The 21,475-nt window shown below is 40.9% G+C and overlaps 3 protein-coding genes across 3 annotated transcripts; all 3 read left to right on the top strand.

Moving 5' to 3' along the window:
- The first annotated feature begins 229 nt into the window (after positions 1-229).
- LOC308297716 (E3 ubiquitin-protein ligase TRIM47-like) lies at positions 230-11,858 on the top strand. The gene is made up of 9 exons (XM_080741271.1): positions 230-587; positions 1,131-1,234; positions 4,639-4,805; positions 5,229-5,396; positions 6,381-6,467; positions 7,263-7,496; positions 8,238-8,382; positions 8,547-8,594; positions 10,193-11,858. The coding sequence occupies exons 1-9, from the start codon at positions 379-381 to the stop codon at positions 10,627-10,629; spliced, it is 1,599 nt and encodes a 532-aa protein (XP_080597397.1). The 5' UTR covers positions 230-378; the 3' UTR covers positions 10,630-11,858.
- Positions 11,859-17,622: 5,764 nt separating this feature from the next.
- LOC308297822 (uncharacterized protein) lies at positions 17,623-18,815 on the top strand (the record flags this gene model as incomplete). Its single annotated transcript, XM_080741389.1, has 5 exons — positions 17,623-17,773; positions 17,960-18,031; positions 18,282-18,335; positions 18,484-18,555; positions 18,679-18,815. Exons 1-5 carry the CDS (start codon positions 17,665-17,667, stop codon positions 18,813-18,815), a joined length of 444 nt encoding a protein of 147 aa, XP_080597515.1. The 5' UTR covers positions 17,623-17,664.
- On the top strand, positions 18,708-20,328 carry LOC308298305 (uncharacterized protein). Its single transcript, XM_080741880.1, has 5 exons — positions 18,708-18,756; positions 18,870-18,949; positions 19,102-19,188; positions 19,296-19,373; positions 19,605-20,328. Exons 2-5 carry the CDS (start codon positions 18,911-18,913, stop codon positions 19,707-19,709), a joined length of 309 nt encoding a protein of 102 aa, XP_080598006.1. The 5' UTR covers positions 18,708-18,756; positions 18,870-18,910; the 3' UTR covers positions 19,710-20,328.
- Positions 20,329-21,475: the final 1,147 nt, after the last annotated feature.

The raw sequence follows: 21,475 nt of genomic DNA, 5'->3' as shown, positions 1-21,475 counted from the left end.
TCACTCTACTTGGGTACTTTACATCTTACCATAGGTCATATAAATGTTTTATTATGCCTCAAATGATACCATTACATTGTTTTCCTTGAAATAATTGTATTCTAGTTCGTTTTACCAGTGCTCTTTTATTGTGAAGCCTTTGGCTTTATTTTGAAATGACCTAAACAGGAAGGATATTGTAGACCAGGATGTTTATGTCAGTGTGTTCTGGGCGGTTCTGGGTCTGGTTTATGTGCAGTTTGTGCATTGTTTTTTCCCTCGTCTTTGAAGTTTGCAACAGGTGTGTGTCATTCCACTATCACGCGTGGCATCAGTGCTAGTATCAGTCGCCCTACTAATAGTAGCTACTAGTACTCAGAACCACATTAAATAGCAGCAATGGCCCCCAGGAAGAAGAAGAAGGTCGTCAAGACAGCAGCGATGGCAGAGGAGGACAAGGAGACCAACATCTCCGTGTCTGAGGACCGCTTCACCTGTGCCATCTGTCTGCGTCTGCTGAAGGACCCCGTGGCTCTTCCGTGTGGACACAACTACTGTCTGGGCTGCATCACAGCCTGCTGGGACCTGCAGGACAGCGTGGAATGCAGGTACAGGGGCGTCGCACCACATTCTGGGCCCTGGGTACAAGGATTCACTGCGGGCCCCCTCATGAATGGGGGTTAACCCATTTAGACTGGGAATGCATTACGCATTATTTTGTGCTTTAACTATTAGAAAAATCGTGAAAAGTCTATTCTAAATCCTTCTTTCGTTTTTTGAAAAACCTATGTTTCTATGTCTGTGGTGCTCAACATTTTTCATTTGAAGGACCCCCAAAATTATATTTATTTGGCCACAGACCTCCATCTCAAAATATTTAGTTCCAGGGACCCCCCCAGAAGTAAAATTTGAGTTACAAATGTTCGCTTGAAAAAATACACATAGGCCTATTCAAAGATTTGCACACATTTTCATGACTTTTCAAAAATAGCAGATCTACAAGCTCGCAGCGCGGCACTCGGTGCCGCGCTGTGAGCTTGTATATCTGCTATTTTTCAAAAGCCTTTAGCTTATAAAATAATTAGGGCCCCCCTCCACCTTGGGCCCTAGTAACTCAGTCCCACTCCCCCCCTTGTGACGCCCCTGTGCAGGTGTCCTCAGTGCAGGATGACCTTCGCTCCGAGGCCTGTGCTGTGCAGAAACCCCTTGCTGGCTGAGATGGTGGAGAAACTCCGTGCTACAGGCAGTGGTGGAAGTAGGCTATTATTCAGATTATTTACTTGAGAAGAAAAGTGGCAATAATAGATATATTCATACCCGGAAGTTATGCGGGAACGCCTACTGATTGGCAAACAGAATATCCTATCTGATTGCAATAAATGACATTAAACCATGTTAAACTCACTTTGCCACTCCATTTGCCAATCGCTTTATGCATACGCATACCCTTTATTCCTGTGGTTCCCAAACCTTTTGGCTTGTGACCCAAAACTGGAATCAGACGTTTTGCTGGGACCTAGCCCTAGAATGTATGTGATCTTACAAATAACACTGTGTCATTTTCCCAATACACAGCCATAGATCCCTCCCATTGCGCTGCGTTGAGCAGAGAATATCCTGCGGCATTATTGCGCTACTTTTGTACTCACCCAATAATTAATTCCTCAGACTTTGCGACAGATATTGTCTTCTAGTTTCATATCCCTTTGAAAGTTCTGGCATTAAACGTGTGTTTAGTCAAATATCTAAATTTTCCTACGAGCTTTCCACACGGACGACATTCTGTCAGCAACATTTATCTATATTTGATAAAATATAGGTTTTCAGCCAAAACTTTCAAATGGATATGAAACTAGAGGACCGTATCTGTCTCCAAGAATTAATTCACCGTTTGTCAGCCTTCTGATTGGTCCATGAGACTCCCCGACTGGCCAACCAGAAAAATACATTCACTTTTTGCAAGCGGGGGTGGAGTTCTGCAGTCGGAGAAAGTGGGAGCCGTCTTTCACCGGCTGTCCACACTGCGGAGCACGGCCAGGCCGCTCGCGACCATAGCGTTTGCGATCATTGTAATGAATAAGCTTCAACAGACTAGTTCACATGGACCTTATCAATGGTCTAACTTGTTACGTTTGGGTACATATATTTTAAATGGGCAGAATTACGAAAAGCCAGCCTATTATGTGAGGAGATGTTGGAGGAGAACAGATTATAGTTCTCCTCTTCCTACCCAAGATGCAATGCGCGATTTCTATTCTCTCTCTGATCCAGAGGATTAAACTAATTAAAACATATATTTTCAGGGGAAAATTACTGTTTTGCTATGTAATTACTGTACCTTTTTCTTCCCTTTTTATTAATATCACGTAGATGTGTTTTTTTTGGTACTTTATATAGCTGTAATGAGGCTATGAAGGAAAAAAAAATCCCATCCACTTCCACTATAAAAGAATCTGCAATAGTGATTCTGTCCCACTGGGATTAACCCTCTAAGGCCCGCATTAAGAAATACTTGAAATAAAAAATTGAAAAAAATCAGATGGTGTTGTAGGAGTCCTATTAAGAGGAAAATGTAATGTTTTTTTCAAAAAAACGTTTTTGTAAGATTTTATAGCCATAAATCATAAATCATAAATCATGCTCTAATTTACATATGGGGGATATTTTTCACAATAATAACATATGTACATGTTCTAGACATTCTAATGATCACCAAAAAAAATAGTACAGGCATTTTACTTATGTTTTTGTGAGGTATAGCTTCCATGAAAAAGTGAGATGTTCGTCAAAACTCTGGAATTTCAGCGGGTGTGGCGGGTGTGAATGTCAGCCCCTGTGGGGGGTATTTATATGCAAATATTGTGGCCAATGGCATTGTAATACTAAACAATAGAATCCAATGGTGGTGTTTAGGTGGTAGGGGGAGCTAAAATAAAATGATTTAAACCTTTTTTTGGATAAAATACAAACGTTGTAATATTACAACCGTGGGCCTTAGAGGGTTAAACAAATTAAAACATATATTTTCGGGGAAACCCCCTGTTTTGCAATGTAACTACTGTACCTTTGTCTTCCCTTTTTATTAATATCACCTAGATGTTTTTCCTTTGGTACTTTATATAGCTGTAATGAGGCTATGAAAAAATAAAAAATCCCATTCACTGCCACTATAAAAACAATCTGCCCAGGGTTAATGTCCCAGCCTAGTAACAGGGCAGAATGGGGCGGGATTTGCAAACTAGTGAATTACTGGGTGAGTACACAAGTAACACGCATCACTTTAGTGCCGTGGAGATTCTCTGCTCAAATGATGTTTTGAAATGATAATAATAATTTAAAAACAAAATGTAGGAAACCAAAAATGAATGGACCCATAATTTATATATCTGAGTCCCACAAATGGATCCCGACCCAGTGTTTGGGAAACAGTGCTCTATCTATACTGAAATACTCCAGTAAAAGTCCTGTATTCAAAACTTTACTTGATTGAAAGTACAACAATGTTGGCATCAGAATGTAATTAAAGTGCGGAAAGTAAAAGTATCTCATCATGCAGCAAAAGATTAAAAAAATTTGCTAAGGTATAAAATAGGTCTTAATTGTATGTTGAATGTTTTGTAGTTCCTAATAGTAATTTAAAGGGGAAGACCACCCATTTTCAATTTTGAACTATGTCATTAACCCTCTAAGGCCCACGGTTGTAATATTACAACGTTTGTATTTTATCCAAAAAAAGGTTTAAATCATTTTATTTTAGCTCCCCCTACCACCTAAACATCACCATTGGATTCTATTGTTTAGTATTACAATGCCATTGGCCACAATATTTGCATATAAATACCCCCCACAGGGGCTTACATTCACACCCGCCACACCCGCTGACATTCCAGAGTTTTGACGAACAACATCTCACTTTTTCATGGAAGCTATTCCTCACAAAAACATAAGTAAAATGCCTTTACTATTTTTTTTGGTGATCATTAGAATGTCTAGAACATGTACATATGTTATTATTGTGAAAAATATCCCCCATATGTAAATTAGAGCATGATTTATGATTTATGATTTATGGCTATAAAACCTTACAAAAACATTTTTTTGAAAAAAAACATTACATTTTCCTCTTATTAGGACTCCTACAACACCATCTGATTTTTTTCAATTTTTTATTTCAAGTATTTCTATATTTGGGCCTTAGAGGAGTTGTGTGGAAATAGAAAAAAGTTCCCCCTCTTCTGTGTTGCCTAGAACTGGAGGATTGATTTTGGAGTTTGTATTGTAAATTACAATGTGTGATGTCATCAAGTTGTAATTTACAATACAAACCCCAAAATCAATCCTCCAGTTCTAGGCAACACAGAAGGGGGGGAACTTTTTTTTCTATTTCCACACAACTCCTCTAAGGTATATTAATAACATAGTTCAATATTGAAAATGGGTGGTCTATCCCTTTAAATCTGCCAAACGACTAGTAACTAAAGTTTTCACATTTTTGCAGAGTAAAAGTACAATATTAGCCTGTGAGATGTAGTGGTGGAATAGAAGTATAACGTTTTATACTTCTATTCAAATGGAGAATAAAAAGTACCTACAAATGTCACTGAATTACAGTGCTTAAGTAAGTATATGTATGTTTACCGTTATCCCCTTTGGGTACAGGCGAGGAGACTCCACCTGTCGAGCGTGTCCCTCCCGAGGAGGTGGAGTGCACGGCCTGCTTCGGGAGGAAACGCAAGGCCGAAAAGTCGTGTCTGGACTGCCTGGCGTCCTACTGCGAGGCTCATTTCAACAGACACGAGGAGCTCCACTCGGCTAAAAGACACAAGGTTAGGCACGTGCACACATAGACATCAAAGGGGGCTTGAGCCCCTGCCCTTTTAGCCGCCTGTAAAAAGTGCCCTCTCCCGACCATGACTGCCCTCTTTCCATGCCATACCTGAAGCTAGCATTCAAGAGAATTGCTTTGTCCAAACTCTCCTGAACTTGAATGTAGCAGCTTATTTCGAAAGAATTGCCCTCTCTGTGTCGTAATCCATGCCGTTAAGCCACGTCTCCAGTATTGACTTGATGATGCTTAGTTCAGTGTGGTATGCAAGCACTGAAAATAGCCGACCTCCAAGCTCACAACGCGCCGCGCTGTGGCGCGTTGTGAGCTTGTAGGTCTGCTATTTTCGATACTTTCGCCAAAAGGCCCTTTTAGAAATTTCAGCCCCTGCCTCTCTAATATTCTCTGCACGTCCCTGCACAAGGTGGTGGAAGCGGTGGCTCAACTGGAGGACATGATCTGCTCCAAGCACAACAAGCCACTGGAGGTGTGGTGTCGGACCGACCAGGTGTGCGTCTGTCCGCTGTGCATCATCGATGACCACAAGGGCCACAACATCATCACGGCAGCTGCAGCCAAGAATGAGAAACGGGTAAAGGCATACAGCTGTATTTTTGTGGTTCTGGACGTCTAGTTTATGAATCAAGGAAAAAGCTTGGTAAACTTAACACTTTGAATGCTTTTATTTTTTAATGTCCCGAGTCTCCCAACGGTAGTTTGCCTGGATTTTCCCCCATTCACTGTGCTTTTATTTTGAAGGAAACCACTGTCCATTAGGCGTGACTTCACAACACTGGTTGTTTACCTCAAATCTTGTTTTAGCATGCATGCAGAATGCTAATGCTTTCCGGAGCCGACCATTTCAGGGCTATATTGCCATGAAAAAAAAGCGAATCTCTGCGATCCAAGAGTTTTTTTAGATAAAGCAGCTTTTTTGCCGTATGGAACTCTCGCTTATTTTTGCCTTTTATGCCTTGAGCCCGTATGCATTGTTTATCCAGCTTCCACTGCACTACTAAGTCAATGGGCACTCAGAAGTACTGTGACACTTACACACACATATACTGTATATATGCATATGAAAGATATTGCAATGCTCTCAAATTATGTATAGATATTGGGTTCCCGCTGTCATGAAATTCCTGGAAATATTTTGAAATAAGAAAAATATGTTTCCAGTACTGGAAAAAGTTTGGGAATTGATCAAGGGTCCTGGAAAGTCCTGGAATTTGTAGTTTTGGTATTGATTTTGTTAACTAATTTACTGCCACCATAAATCGAGGATTCCCTGCCACAATTTTCTTACCTTTTGACATGGGTGCGTGCGTTTCCATCGTGCACGATCCGCATGCACACCACAGTCCGTTCGCAGCATGCATGCTTTATTTTTTGCTACACTGTCTGTCTTTGGGCATTGCACATAGGAGTAAGAGACTTGTTATTGCGCTGAATGATTGTTATATAGTCCTGGAAATTGGGTTAAATATTCTGGAAAAGTTTTGGAAATTCATTCTAAAAATTTGTGGGAACCTACAGTAGACATTGTAACGTTACAGTATATTCCTCTTGTCCACAGAGTGAATTAAGTACACGTTTCAAGAAACAGATCAAACAGCGAGAGAACGAACTGGAACAGTTAAGAGGGGCCCTGACACCTTTTAAAGTGAGTACAGAATAAGTCATTCTATGTACCAGTACCAGTTGTAGGCTTACGATATAAAACTGAGAAAGAAATGAGAACAGGTCAATGCTTTGGCATGTGATTAAATTATTAATTCAGGACTACTGACAATGTACATGGACCGGCTATATGGACCAGGTGATTGTAGACTGTTAGCTTGTACAAAAGTAGCTTATACAGCAGAATGCACTTGAGGGACTAAAAACTAAGTTTGGCTCACTATGCAGAAAAATTACCATTGGCAATGATATTGGGCATTTTGTATTTGGACAGAACACATTTAAATTCATGTTTGTGAACCACCTAAATCAGGGGTGGGCAATTTTAATAATGGAGAGGGCGGCAGGGCCACTAGATTTCAATATATATTTCCACTCACTCCAGAGGGCCACATTGTATATACATAGCAGAAACCGCATATCTCATTTTATCTCTGTATTTAATTTTTACATAAATTATTTTATTTTATATTTTGTCACAAAAGTAGCAAAAATAGCCAATCTACAAGCTCAAAACGCATTGCTGTGAGACATGTTTTGAGCTTGTAGATATTTTAATAATTTTCGCTATTTTTTAATTACAGTACTTTTTTTTCAAATGCATTTAGTTAACTCTATGAACTTAATAGACAATAACATAATGATATATCAGTATTATTAATATATTATCTTTGCGGGCCGAGTTAGCGAAGGTTGTGGCCGCACGTGGCCTCCGGTCTGCCAGTTGCCCTGGCATGTACAGTATGACCTAAATAATACAGTGTATGTTTCTAACCAGGAGTCTGTAAAGGCATCACTGGAGGCCACTGACAAGACCTTCAGGGAGTTGATCACCTTACTAGAAACCAAGTGGGCAGCGTTGAAGGACTTGATCAAAGCTCGAGAGCAAGCCAATCTGAGTGAAGCGGATCAGCTGGAGGGAAGGCTGGAGGATATGATAGAAACCCTGAAGGAGGACGACGAGGAGCTGGACCAACTGTTTCACACCGGGGATCCTATTCATTTCCTACAGGTAATGCTGCCACAGAGGCGTCAACTGGGTATGGCAAGCTATGGCAGCTGCCATACCTTGGCTACAGGTAGTCCAGCACCCAGCCTAGACGGCCTCAGTCGTGCCTGCCCTTTTGGCTGTGTTTCAGCCTCTATTTCAAAAATGAAAAGCCAAACATTAAACAGGGTCCCCACGGTCATGAAATTCCTGGAAATATTTTGAAATTAGAAAAATAATTTTCCAGTACTGGAAAAGTTTTGGAATTTATCAAGGGTCCTTGAAGGTCCTGGAAAAAATAGCTATGCATTGTCTTTGGTTATTGATTTTGTTAATACCTCTGAAATGACAAATTAAACATGGGCCAAATTGTCAAATATTAGAGGCAGAAATTGTGAAAATAGCAGATCTACATGCTCAACGCGAAGCATGTAGATCTGCTATTTTCACAATAGAACCGTGTTATACAAAATTCCTCAACTCTTAGTGCTCGTCAGGGTGCTGGGTCCCCAGTTAAAACATGATTATTTCGGGGTTCATGGCCTGAAAAGGTTGAGAACCACTTGCATACACTACCTGTCTTTGGCATTGCGCATTGGAGTAAGCGACCTGTTATTGAGTTGAATTATTGTTATATAGTGAAAAGTTTGGGAAATTAATTGGTAAAAATGTGTGGGAACCCTGATTAAATAATGAGTATCCCTGGCAAATAATGACAAAACAAGCTGATTGCCATTCTCCTCCCCCACCCCTTTCCATTTATAGAATCTGTCATCTCCCTCTTCTGAAGCTGTGCACATGAACATTGGTTCTCACACTTACTTTGGGGGTGTAGAGGAATTACTCTCCGACCTAAAATACCATGTGTCAGACTGCCTCCAGAAGGACTTTAACAACATAACAAGTCATGGTAAGTGTGTGTGTGTGTGTGTGTGTGTGTGTGTGTGTGTGTGTGTGTGTGTGTGTGTGTGTGTGCGTGTGCGTGTGCGTGTGTGTGTCACGTGTTTACCTTGCTTACTGTAAGAGTGTATGTTTATATGTATTCATTTATTTTGCCGCCATGCCTTTTCACAGTGGAACAGGTGATTATTGAGGACACAACCAGAAGGGACATGATGAAACGTGAGTAAAACCTCTTACTCATACATGGGCAACTGGAGGCCCGGGGGCCACATGCCCCCACCTTCACTCAATGCGGCCCGCAGTTTAATATCGGAATACTGATATATAATTGATTTCAGCTGTTATAATTTCAAACATGCAAACATGACCCGCTTTAATTACTTCAGTCTATATTAGTAGCCTAATGAATGTATGAATGAATGTACTAGTCTTTTTTTTTTATGTCCAATGCATTTGTATTTAAGTTCATAAAGTTACAGAAGAACATATATTTTTGGACATATACATTTGAAATTAAATTAAATTTTTACTTTTCAGGATTCCAATAAAAAAATAGCAAAAATAGCCGATCTACAAGCTCAAAACGCGTCGCAGCGAGACACGTTTTGAGCTTGGAGATCGGCTATTTTTACCTGTATGCATTGTGGCCCTCTAGAGTGAGTGTGAAAATATAGTGGCCCTCTCCATCATCAACGTTGCCCACCCCTGCTCTTACTGTACGACCTACTGTATATTTAGTGCTGGTATAATGCTGCTAGCTGTGACTGGATTATAGGGCAGTCACGATATGACATTTTACATGACGATTAATTGTCACTCAAATAATTGCGATGAACGATTGAATTGTGTTTTTGTCGTTGATAATTACATTTCAGTTCGGCTTTTAGGCTTTGAAGTTGCACATGGCAGATATGAGACATAACCTAAATATACAAAGAAATTACTAACATATTTGACAACTTATTTCTATATTATCTAAAAATAACATTGATAGTTGAAATAGCCGATCTACAAGCTCACAGCGCGTCGCAATGCGACATGTTGTGAGCTTGTAGATCTGCTATTCTCACAATTTAAAAAAAATATATGAACATTTTTCAACATGGAAACGATTATGACGATTATGAAAAATATACGCAATTATGTCAAATAATTGCGATTAGGCGACTATGTAATAATTGTGAAAGCCCTAAGTGCTAGTATAATGCTGCTAGCTGTGACTGGATTAATCCATTTAGGCATAGACGTATTGACTGCTTTAACTGTTGAAAAATAGCAGATATACAAGCTCACAGCGCGGCACCGAGTGCCGCGCTGCGAGCTTGTAGATCTGCTATTTTTGGAAAAAGTCGTGAAAATGTGTGCAAATCTTTGAATATATGTATTTTCAAAGCGAACGTTTGTAACTTAAATTTTGCTTCTGGGTGGTCCCTGGAACTAGATATTTTGAGATGCGGGTCCGTGGCCAAATAAATATCATTTTGGGGGTCCTTCAAATGAAAAGGTTTGAGAATCACTGACATAGTAGTCTCTCAAGAACAGACTAACTGAGTGAAAAGGACCTTTTCTTTAACGATGGCTGGCCAGATTGCTGACATAGAAACATGGGTTTTTCAAAAAATCTTAGAAGGATTCAAAAGACACTTATAGAATCGGGTCAAAATTCTAATTTTCACGATTTTTCTAAAATAGCAGATCTACAAGCTCGCAGCGCGGTGTATATCTGCCATTTTTCAATAGTTAAAGCACAAAATAATGATACACAATAATGTATACCCGTTCTGAATGGATTAATTGCCGTCCATCTCTTTTCCCAGACTTCTACCGGCCAAAAGTGGACAAGCACAAGAAGTTCTCCTACTACCCAAGCCAGGTGATGTGCACTAAGCCTCGCCCACGGGGATCCTATTACTGGGAGGTGGAGTGGAATTGTCTTGGCTCCGTTCAAATAGCCGTTGCACGTGACGACATCAAACGACGCAAAGTCGAGAGTGAATTTGGAAAAAACGCCAGGTCCTGGAGCTTGGACTGTTCCAGTTCAGGCTTCAAATTCTCACACAACGATAGAACCGTTACGATCGACAGCCCCCTCACCAATAGAGTAGGAGTTTACTTACACGGTTTGGGCCAAAGTGTTGCTTTCTATGGTATCTATGACCACAAAGCAACTCTGCTGCGCAGAGTCAGAGTCAAGGCCACCAGTTGTCTTTACCCAGCGTTTCATGAGTGTACTGGTACCGTGAAGATATGTTGAAGAGTTGAAGAAAGTTAGACCTCCTACAACAACATTTTTATTTCACAGGAGCGATAAACACGTGGTGCGTGCGTGGTGTAGGAGCCAAACTATTTTCCTTGTTGATCTTATTTTTAGTTTGTCATTTCCGTACACAAAAATAGAATTTATGTTATCTTTAAAACATCTTTGAATTCCCATTTTCTGGTAAGCAGCAAGCTATATATTATGATTATACTTACAGTAGGTCAAACTTGGGTCACTGCAAAGACCAGACGAGACGGCAGAAGGCAGTACAGGAGGCCGCCATAAAGCCTTGATTTCACGGAGATGTTTTTGTTTTTGTCACATTCCTGAGCCAATAATTTGATGATCGGGTCATCGGGCAGTAGGAGATACGATAGGAAACCCAATTAGACCCAGATTAAAAAATAAATACAAATAAAATAGGCTTGATGCGGGCGTGGGGGGTGTAATTGATAGACAAATGTTCTCTTTATTTCTTTTTTTAAAATGTCAAGTACACCTATAATTGACTTCCTTTTTATACAGTAATTGTCCCAAATACGGTTCTGTTGGTTGACATGTTCAAGATACAAAAGAGAACCCCAATGTGTAATTTTCCTTTATATATTTTGTTTTTACATAATTGTACATAGTAGGTGAGATTCTGTACAGTTTCAGAAATATCTTTAATACCTGTACATTCACATTTGTACATGTTCACTGAGTTACAGTGTGAATGAGTGAAAAGAAAGGAGTTGTGCCCAGGTTTTGCCAACAGCACCAATTGCTGCATATTTGAATGGATAACTATCCCAATTATTGCCACTTCATGGTGTTCATATTGTCAGGGAATAATGTCATGCCTTTGCTCCACCTGGTGGTAATTTGGGAGCACAACAGTTTTAGTTTTTGTGTAATAGAATAATTGTCCTTCTTTAAGTCACATTTTACCCGTGTTTCACAGGCTTGTAAAATAATCTACTTGTTTTATTTCTTTGATGAAAATCTCTTATAGCTGCTAATCGGGTGAGAGTTTTCTTTCAGAAGGAAGTTGTGTTGGGCTATAAAGTTATTAAATACACAATCTTGTGTATTATTCTTTTTTTTTCAGCATTAGTTAACTGTGATCCAAAGTCAGTGCCTTTCAGTGTGAAGATGGTATTTTTGACGCTATTCTGTAATCCGGGAATGTTATCGTTACAGACCCTGTGATGCATTATCACAATGTTCATAGCTCTGTAATTAATTACTGTTCAGGAATGTTTTGACATTAAAATGACTTTCATTTCTTAATCATCTCTCAAGTTCATCCTTACATGCCAAGTCACACAACCATTTACATATACCACTGAGGAGCAAGGTTTTAAGCCATATGGACCCTAGTGCCCCTGTGGCAAACATTGATGTAAACAACATGTATAACAGCTTGTAGATTTATTTATTCATTCTGCAAAAGAGATTTGGTGTAGATGGAAAACAAAAGTGGTCCTTGCATAGACACATGAGGGACAAAGTACTATATTGTCTATGTCGGTTGGAAACCTCATAGGGTTTTCTAAAAGACGAGGGCTCTTTTTGAGGGTTGTTCCTGTGCTATCGATCGTACTACAGTGTCACACAAAGGCTCAAAACACTTCGAGCTTGTAGATCTGCCACTTTAGCTATGTTTTGAATTTGAAGCCTGTAGAGAAAGTTTTGGACATAGCCTATGGGGTAGAACAAAATGTGACATTTTTTTCTTTGTTTTTTACATGATTAAGATGTCTCCTTCATTAAATGGATTGTCACAGGTTTTACTTTTACTGCAATAACGATTCTGCACCAAGAAATTGCATAAATATCCCCTTCCCTGAAAAGGCCAGTGCCAAGTTACTCTTGCCCCATTTTCCACCTATACTGGTTGGGTTTACATCACATATTGTCTACGAGTAGGACCCCATCACCCCAAAGATACCATATAGTTTCATTGTTTGACAGCACAATCAGTGTATTTTGGGTTCATGTACATTTGTGTTTCCAGATATTTAACCACTTGAACCATCAATACTAAATAAACTTGACTTATCACTCTGTACTTAGTCTGCTCTTTTCCCTATCTACACAAAACCTCTTTGCCAAAAATAGACGATCTACAAGCTCACAACTGCGAGGCGTTGTGAGCTCAGAATATGGACGCTAGGGTTCAAGTGGCTAATATAGAAAAGGAGGGGAAAAAAGCTATCACACACAAAGATTTGGAGGACCCCCTGTAGTAACTGTGAGGACCCCCCTAGGGGACCCCTGTTGAAGGTCACCAGCACTTTCGCCTATAACATATTCGCCTACATGCATTTGGTCTTTTCGCGTGGCCTTTTCACCGTGGAGGAGAGACTTTTCACCAGGCCTGTCTGGTCAATTCACTGCTGTTGAAGAGCCATTTTGCCTACCCTCAGACTGTCCATGTTTGCTTGCCAGTGGTGTTACCTGTCAAACAACGGTGACGGCTATCCTATGCAATGCCACTCCATAGAAATCACATTAATACAGATTAGAAGTTAGAACTATTGGAATCCTTTAGGGCTTTGCACAGGGCAAAAAGTCCACAGTCCGGTCCTCCTAAAGCATGATGTTATTTCTCTCCGATGCGTCCTCTCTGAGGCGCATGCAGAGAGCACAGACTGGGCCATACCTTAGCAACAAGCACGATGAAAAGTACATTTCATTATGTCCCCTGTAGCCAAGGTAGGCCTATGGCAGCTGCCATAGCTTGCCATACCCAATTGACGCCTCTGAAGAGCGCACCACTCACGCAGCAGAGACAGAACAAATGCTGGGCTTGTATTGTAGTACTAGTTTGATAAAAGCTAATGAATGCCGTTTTACCCACCTACAGCCCCCGTCAGTCACTGTTTATTTTGTGTCGGCGCTCCTTCGCTTAAGCCTACAATCAATCCAAAAACTCTGTGACTCCCTTTTTTGCCGGTCTTTCAATCCGCTTATTAGGTTATGTATCAATTAATTAATTATTTGGACGCACCTGATTCCAATAACTATCTGTATTGATGTGATTACTATGGAGTGCATGCATAGCCGTGTGTAATGGTCACCGTTTGACAGGTAACATTACACCTGTCACAATCAATATAATATTTAAATGACAAAGGGATAATATGCAAACATGGACAGTCTGACAGCAGAATTGAGCGTAGACATACAGATTAGAGCTTTGGAATCAGGTGCGTCCAAATAATAAGTCATAATAATGAGTCATGATGTCCCGATATAGGCCTACATCATAGCATTTGATTTTGAATATTATCATAGGCCTACTGCTGCTATGCATTGTGGTGAAGTTGGTTTGTAAAATATAGATAGGATATGCAGCAAAATTGTTCTGGAGGGATGCGCGCAGATCAACCCCGCAAGCATAAACTTTCTGTGTCTGGTTCTGGTGGTGCGCGCTCAGCGCTCTCCTCTGCTCTGTGCCAAATTATGTCTGTCTGTCTGTCTGTCTGTCTGTCTGTCTGTCTGTCTACCTGTCTGTCTGTCTGTCTGTCTGTCTGACACACAGACAGAGCGTGTCATCATTGCCTCGTTAAAACCAGGCAAAATGGATTTTGGATTGATATAGGCTTAAGCGAAGGAGCGCCGACACTAAATAAACTGTGACTGACAGGGACAGTAGGACTACAGGTGGGTAAAACGGCATTCATTAGCTTTTATCAAACTGCGAGCCCAGCATTTGTTCTGTCTTTAGTGGTCGTGCGCTCTGCAGAGGCGTCAATTGGGTATGGCAAGCTGCCATTGCTTGGCTACAGGGGGACATAATAAAATGTACTTTTCATCGTGCCTGTTGCTAAGGTATGGCAACATGACTGGTACCAGTCATGTTGCCATACCTTAGCTTTTTCTGAACTGACGCCACTGGCGCTCTGAGCTGCCCTGTCTGTGCGCTGCATGCGCCTCAAAGAGAGGACGCATCAGAGAGAAATAACTTCGTGCTTTAGGCAGAGAGAGAGAGAGAGAGAGAGAGAGAGAGAGAGGGGGGCACCTGATTCCAATAGCTCTAATCTGTATTACTTTGATTTCTATGGAGTGCATAGGATAGTGTAATGGTCACCGACAGCAGACAGGTGAGGCAAACATGGACAGTCTGACAGCAGAATTGAGCATAGGTGAAATGGCTCTTCAACGGCGGTGAAACGGCCAGATAGGTTAGGTGAAAACACTCTCCTCCACGGCAAAAGTGCCTATGGGGTTATTTTTAGGCCAAAACAAATTCGTATTCGTACTTTGCCTTTTTTTTTTACTCGTAAACATTTTTACCAAAAAAAACTATACGTAAACAAATTAATTGGAAAAAAATATCCGTAAAAAAAAAGCTGCAGTGATTATAATGCCAAAACAAAAAAACAAGACAAAATACGAATATTTTCTTACTGATTTACGAGTTGTTTTGTTGGTTACTTCATCACGAATGCTTTCATCATCTCACGCACACGAATCTGTATCACGCACACGAATGCATGATGGAATGAGGAAACGGCCAATAATCACGTGATCGGCAGAGAGCCAATGGGGGTGCGGCCTTTCCACTAGCCAATCATAATTCTCCATTGTTGGCAGCGGTTGCCATGTCTAGTAAAAGTGAGTAATCTCTGCTTTCTGTTGTTTATGCTCCTCACATAATATGCCCTATATAAAACCTATATCCACACGATATTTGTTTTTAAACTATTGACTAAATTGACTAATCAATCATTTTTATACATTAAATAAAATAGAAATGCATATATTATTAATACACACGATAAAAGCACTGATAAAGGTCACTTACAGATGCTGCAAATCAAAACTAGACAATTAACCTTACCTCCGGCCCTGACCTTTTTACTGTAAATACAATATTTATTGTTTCTTATTTTTGGAGCTGTGTGAAGCACAGGCTCCCTATACGTGGCCGTGTGGGCCTGTCTGTGTGTCTGTCTGTGTGTCTGTCTGTGTGTCTGTATGTAGCCTGAACTTCCTAAACTTCGGCACGCTACTAGTCCCACAGTTTTGCCACCACACACTCGCGCCATATGTCAAATCGACCGGCTTACTCGGGAGTCGTGGGCTAGTAACTAAGAGAAAAGGTTCAATAGTTTAATTGATATTAATTTATTAGTGAATTAATTTTCCCCATTGACTTATAATGGGAATCGCAAAAACTCACATTCAATTATTTGTCTCTCGCAAACCATAGGGGCTAGAGTTTCAAGACTTGGAGAGGAGGTTCATAATGATTTCAAGGATTAAATAAAAAATAATTGTGTCATTTGGCCGCATGGTGGCGCCATAACACCCCACTTTACGTTTTGGCCTGTAACTCTTGAACCGTAGGTCGGAAAATTAAAAATATTTTTTCCCTGGATTCCTTGGGTCATGACGCATCTCCCCATATAGGCCACGCCCATTTGCGCCATGATAGATTTTCCGCCATCTTGAATTTTCTCCAAAACACACTTTTTGCTCCTTTTCCTACATATTTTCTTCAAATGTCACAAAAATCGGTACACATGATCCACACACACACACACACACACACACACACACACACACACACACACACACACACACACACACAGCTCCACTTCACACGGGTGTGATTTTTTTCTTATGATTGATGATACAATGTGCACAATAGCCTAATGTATTTTATTATTCTGTCATGTAATGTTGTAGGAATTGATAGATAGGCTACCCCAGTGTAAAAAAACACCCCAAAATCTTTTTTATTTCTCTTTTTAGTTGACCTTGTATCACTGAACTGTAGCTGTCTTGTACTTTTCTTTTTAATACTTTTAGTATAGTATTCAATCAGGACCTATTGCAGAAGGGGGGAAGGGGGAAGGGGGGAGGGGCGGGCACGCAGAGGCGTTTTGTGTACTTCCGGTTCGTCCACAGACAGTGTTGTGTTGTTGTCGTCTCCGTTAGATAAAAATGCTTTCTTTTCACTTTTTTCTACTATTATCACTTGTCAAAATACGTTTTATTTGGATGCTTCATCTTTTTACCGTTCATTTTTTTTGTTAGTGTTGTCATCGGTTTTTATTTATAAAAGGGAAACGTATGTAACTATGCTACAGTCTTCACAGCAGAGCCGACAGACAGAGAAAGGTAAGATAACGTCGCTATTATTATCATAAAATACAGCAATCTATCTAATAAAACGTTTGTTAAATGTGCTTAGCAGTAGTGTCTTTTAGGGTTTAGTCCGGGGTCTTTATTTGATGTAAAGAAAGTTTAATATTAACGCTAGCCTCATTAGCATCTTAGCTCCGTCTATAATAGGCTACTACATCATTACGGGTCCATAAAGGGTCCATTTGGTTCCATCTGGACACAAACGTACCATTACATTAAGCTGCCAGCACAACAACTTCTATGGAGTGTCAATGGAACCAAATGGACCCTTAACGGGTCCATAAAGGGTCCATTTGGTTCCATCTGGACAAAAACGTACCATTACGTGTGGTAAAAGTACTCAAATGTTTTTACTTTAAGTACAAATATCAATAATGTAATGTAGAAATACTCTTTTACAAGTAAAAGTCTGGAATTCAAAATGTACTTGATAAAATGGCTAAAGTGTTGGCATCAAAATGTACTTAAAGTGCCAAAAGTAAAAGTACTCTATGCAGAATGTCCCATTTCAAATATTTTGAAAATGGCAGATCTACATGCTCACAATGTGTCGCACTGTGAGCTTGCATTGGAGTAAAAGTACTCCAAAGGCACTCAGCTTGTTGTGTATTAAAGTACAATCATTTTGATCTGTGATATAGAGGAGTACAAGTATTGGAAATTGGAAATAATTCAGCTTGTAGTGGAGTAAAAGTAAAATATTTGGATCTGAGATATAGTGGATTAAAAGTATTGGAAATTGATAATACTCTAGTCAAGTACAAATACCTCAATATTGTACTCAAGTACAGTACTTAAGAAAATGTACTTAATTTCTTTACACCATTGTGTTACCCTTGATTTTAACCCTGTATTCTCCTTTTATTTTCAGTATAACATTTCAGGATGATGTATTCTATGGAGGAGCTGTGTGCTTTGGTTAGCGTCAAGTATGTCAGGGGCAGACATGACGAGGCAGAGACTGTACTAGAGAGCAGTGAAAGCAGCGAAGAAGGTTTGTGGGATAAATACAAATAGAAAGAAAAATAGGAATAAGTCAGCTCAGTTTAATGATGTGTGTAGTGATTCTGGCTGTGGTGCAACTTGTGTGATTAATTTGGAAATCAAAGTGTTTTAATCATGAATTACAATAATTAGCTGCTGTATTCAGTGTTCTAATGATAATCTGTATCTTTCCAAGATGCACTTGATTGTGACCAAGTTGATGCTGCCAGTGCTGGGTCAGCTGTTTTGATTCAATCTGGGAGTGAAGGTATGTGGTGTGGTGTGTTATGAATTATAGTGCATAGAAACACCCTATGTGTGGTTTTGTATTGTACCTGCTGTCCTAGTTACAAATCCCTAAACATGCACTAAGTACCCATTTTGAATTGTTGCTGTACTAGTTTCAAACATAGTATTATTACCTTAACACAAATTGTTAATCAGTATCTGCTGTAGTATCACAATCTTAAAAAGTAGCCATTTCATTAATTCGTGTGACCTTTTTCCCCTTTCAGCAGGAGAAGCAGCAGGAGAAGCAGTTGTGGAGGACTCATCAATTGAGGAGATTGAAGGTTTGTCTTTGTCACACGCACACACACCCACTGAGAGAGAAGTAAGGTTTGTGGTAAAACAGATTAAGGGCAAAGGATGCAACATCTTGGCAATGTAATTTCTACTTTGCATTCACTGTACATTGTGTTCCTCTTATGTTTTTACCAGATGAGCTTGATTCATCATGGAACCTTAAATTAGAGTTGGATAATCCTGGTGCTGCTGAATCTGGATATGAAGGTAATATTAATAGCTGTATAGAGTCTTTCATACAAAAACATGACGCACACATGTGACACTTTGCATTATTGTCAATGCTGCATGTTTTCTATTTGACATTCAGTCTCTTCTCTTTTTCTGCAGCAGAAGTTGTTGCACCTCACTCAAATGAGGGAGGCGAAGAAGGAATTGAGGATGACTACTTAAGTGGGGAAGAAGAAGGTTGGTGTAAAACTAACAAGTGCCAGGGAACCGAGGCTATTGGCCAGAGCAAAGCCTGACACTGAATTGCAGGTGTGTTAACATTGCATTCATTTTGTTTCTTTCTTTCCCAGATCCACTCGACCACTAACCCTAACATCTAAACGTGACCAACATGGTGATTCTTCTGGTGCTGCTGAATCTGGATATGAAGGTATTATTATTAATAATCACTGTAATAAACACAAATAGTGACTGCTGAATGTTGCATTTTCATTTTTTTTCCTTCAGAATCATACTGTACATGACCAGAAAGCGCCTCACACTTAATGTGAGAACATCTCATATTTCTTTTCTGTTCTTTAGGTGCAGACAGAGTTGAGCCGGACTCAAATGTGGAGGATGAAGATTCTGAAGGAGTTGAGGATGACGACACAAGTGGGGACGAAGAAGGTTTGTGTACAACCAGGCTTAAGTCAGCCAGAGCAAAGAATGCAAAGTCCTAGCAACACTGAATTATGTCAACGTGTGCATTCTGTTTGTTCCTCTTTCTTTCCCAGATCCGCTTGATCGAAACTGGACACCTGAACGTGACCAACATGGTGATTCTCCTGGTGAATCGGAATCTGGAAATGAAGGTGTTGTTGTCATTATTAATATGGACACATTGATGCACATGTGTGTAATGTAGTATCTTGCATGGTGCATGTTTGCTATTTAACTCTTTTCTTTCAACTACACATCCATACAGTACACATGTACATACCCACACAGATGTGCACGCAAGGGGCTGCACAGATACACACAGAGAGACTCGCACACTAATGGTCTGAATGACAAATCTTCTCTCTTTTTGTGACACAATATAGGACTTGAGGTGGAAGAAGACTCCTCAGGTGTTGATGCTGGTCTCTGTAGGAAGAGGAGAAATCCAGAGGGCTGGAAGAACAACATCCAGAAGAGGCGTAGAATGATAGGCCAGTCATATCTGGCCTAGGAAGAATAGAGAGTCAGTGTTAAAGGAGGGAAGAAAAATGGGTGTGTCATGTCAGTCTGCAGCCGGCCACAGGTCCAGTAAACTGCACTGCAGAGAAGTGGAAGAGTCGAAGCGAGAAGAGATCTTCAAGTACTTCTGGGAGAAATTAGACTGGCGTGAGAGGAAGATTTATGTTGCATCATTGGTAGAGGTGAGCAGTGTAAAGCGACGGAGGACAGGAGCAGAGAAATCCAGGAGGTCGGCATCCATTTTCTGTCACCTTGTCGTAGATGGCAGGAGACTCGGAGTGTGCCAACGCATGTTCCTGTCAACCCTAGGCTTGAAGCAGTGGTCTTTTTTGAAGTGGGTAGGAAGAAGAGGGAAAAGCCCTACTGAGGAAGATAAGCAGAAGCGGGTGAGGGTAAGGAAAGAGGAGTCTGACTTCTTGAAGACCTTCCTTCTGGACCTTCCAAAAGTTCCCTCGCACTACTGCCGGTCCTCGTCCTCTAAGATGTTAGCCTGCTTCCAGACCAGAGACCCCGCCCACTCTCAGAGTGGACTCTTTCTCTGGTCTGGAGCTGAGTACAGGAATCACTTTTTATTTTCGGCTGCTCCAATGAGCGCGGGGGGTGGTGGGTGGGTCTAACGAATATCCAATCCGCGCAGCAGTTGAAACGATTCAAACGAAGTTTACACACAGGCAGGCTGAGGAAGGCACACACACACACACGCACGCGCTGAGTTCACCAAGCTGTTTATGTTGATTACATGTTTCTGGTCGCAGTTCTGTCACTGGCACAGACAGAGACACACACACAATCACACACACACAGTCCGCGACCGTGCATCGCGTCCACCGTGCGTCTCGATCACTCGCGCACGCTCGCAAAAAAGTCCCTCCCTGTAAATCGCTTAGAATAGAGCACAGTTTCAGACTAAAGCGTGAGCTGAGTCTGAGATCAGGCTACTAAGATGTACCTGGAGCCTGTGTTCAAGTCCATCAATCACCTCCATGCAGAGTATATCCGTTCCAGTGCAGACCATGGCATCCAGGCGCTGTCAAGGCAAGTGTTCACCAGAATGTTTAATGTTTGAATTACTCTCTTTTTCACCCGAAGAAAGACCAGTGTGATACCTGCTGTGCGTTCAAGGCTGGGAACATTGAGGCTGCCACATGGAAGGAGCACTGCAACAAAAAGGACACTGCACAAGCCATGAAGCAGAAGGACAAAGACGAGGCAGGTGAGAAGACCTTGGTGACATGCATGGATCTTCAGGGGCTCCTGCTCTGCTCCAAGCTACAGGCCTCATCCCTCTATTTCAAGACCAAGCTCTGTGTCCATAACTTTACCATGTATGACATGACTTCACATGATGCATCAAATTACTTATGGCACGAGGGTGAAGCTGGTCTCTCTGCCAACGAGTTTGCTTTGTGCATCGTGCACTTCCTCGAAGAACATCCCTCTTATGATGAGTACATCCTGTGCACAGTGTGATTGAGAGAAGACTGAGGAACAGAGACATCTGCGTTCCAGCTGAGTATGTCGTTGCCATCCGGGAAGCCCGTACCAATCCCAGGCCATACCAAGTGAAGTATGTAGACCACACTTTCTTCAAAAACTTCAGCCAGGTGAACCTCTGCAAAGCCATCCGCCCGGGAAAGGTCACTGGGGATCCCACCGTGCATGACCTCCGAGCAATCAGGTATTTGAATACATAATAATGACATAGCTGCGGAAACCAAAACAAACATTATTTAAT

The sequence above is a fragment of the Nannobrachium achirus genome, assembly GCF_963921795.1.
Source record: "Nannobrachium achirus genome assembly, chromosome: 14".
NCBI classification, from domain to species: Eukaryota; Metazoa; Chordata; class Actinopteri; order Myctophiformes; family Myctophidae; genus Nannobrachium; species Nannobrachium achirus.
The sequence above is the reverse complement of the archived record's forward strand: the minus strand, read 5'-3'. Positions and strand labels throughout refer to the sequence as shown.

Bases quoted from the DNA above. Each gene is read 5' to 3' on its own strand.
- LOC308297716 (XM_080741271.1), top strand. From the start codon at position 379: ATGGCCCCCAGGAAGAAGAAGAAGGTCGTCAAGACAGCAGCGATGGCA. The intron at 588-1,130 runs GTACAGGGGCGT...GCCCCTGTGCAG, and splicing joins CAGGACAGCGTGGAATGCAG to GTGTCCTCAGTGCAGGATGA. The intron at 8,383-8,546 runs GTAAGTGTGTGT...GCCTTTTCACAG, and splicing joins TAACAACATAACAAGTCATG to TGGAACAGGTGATTATTGAG.
- LOC308298305 (XM_080741880.1), top strand. From the start codon at position 18,911: ATGGTGATTCTTCTGGTGCTGCTGAATCTGGATATGAAG. The intron at 18,950-19,101 runs GTATTATTATTA...TCTGTTCTTTAG, and splicing joins TGCTGAATCTGGATATGAAG to GTGCAGACAGAGTTGAGCCG. The intron at 19,374-19,604 runs GTGTTGTTGTCA...GACACAATATAG, and splicing joins ATCGGAATCTGGAAATGAAG to GACTTGAGGTGGAAGAAGAC.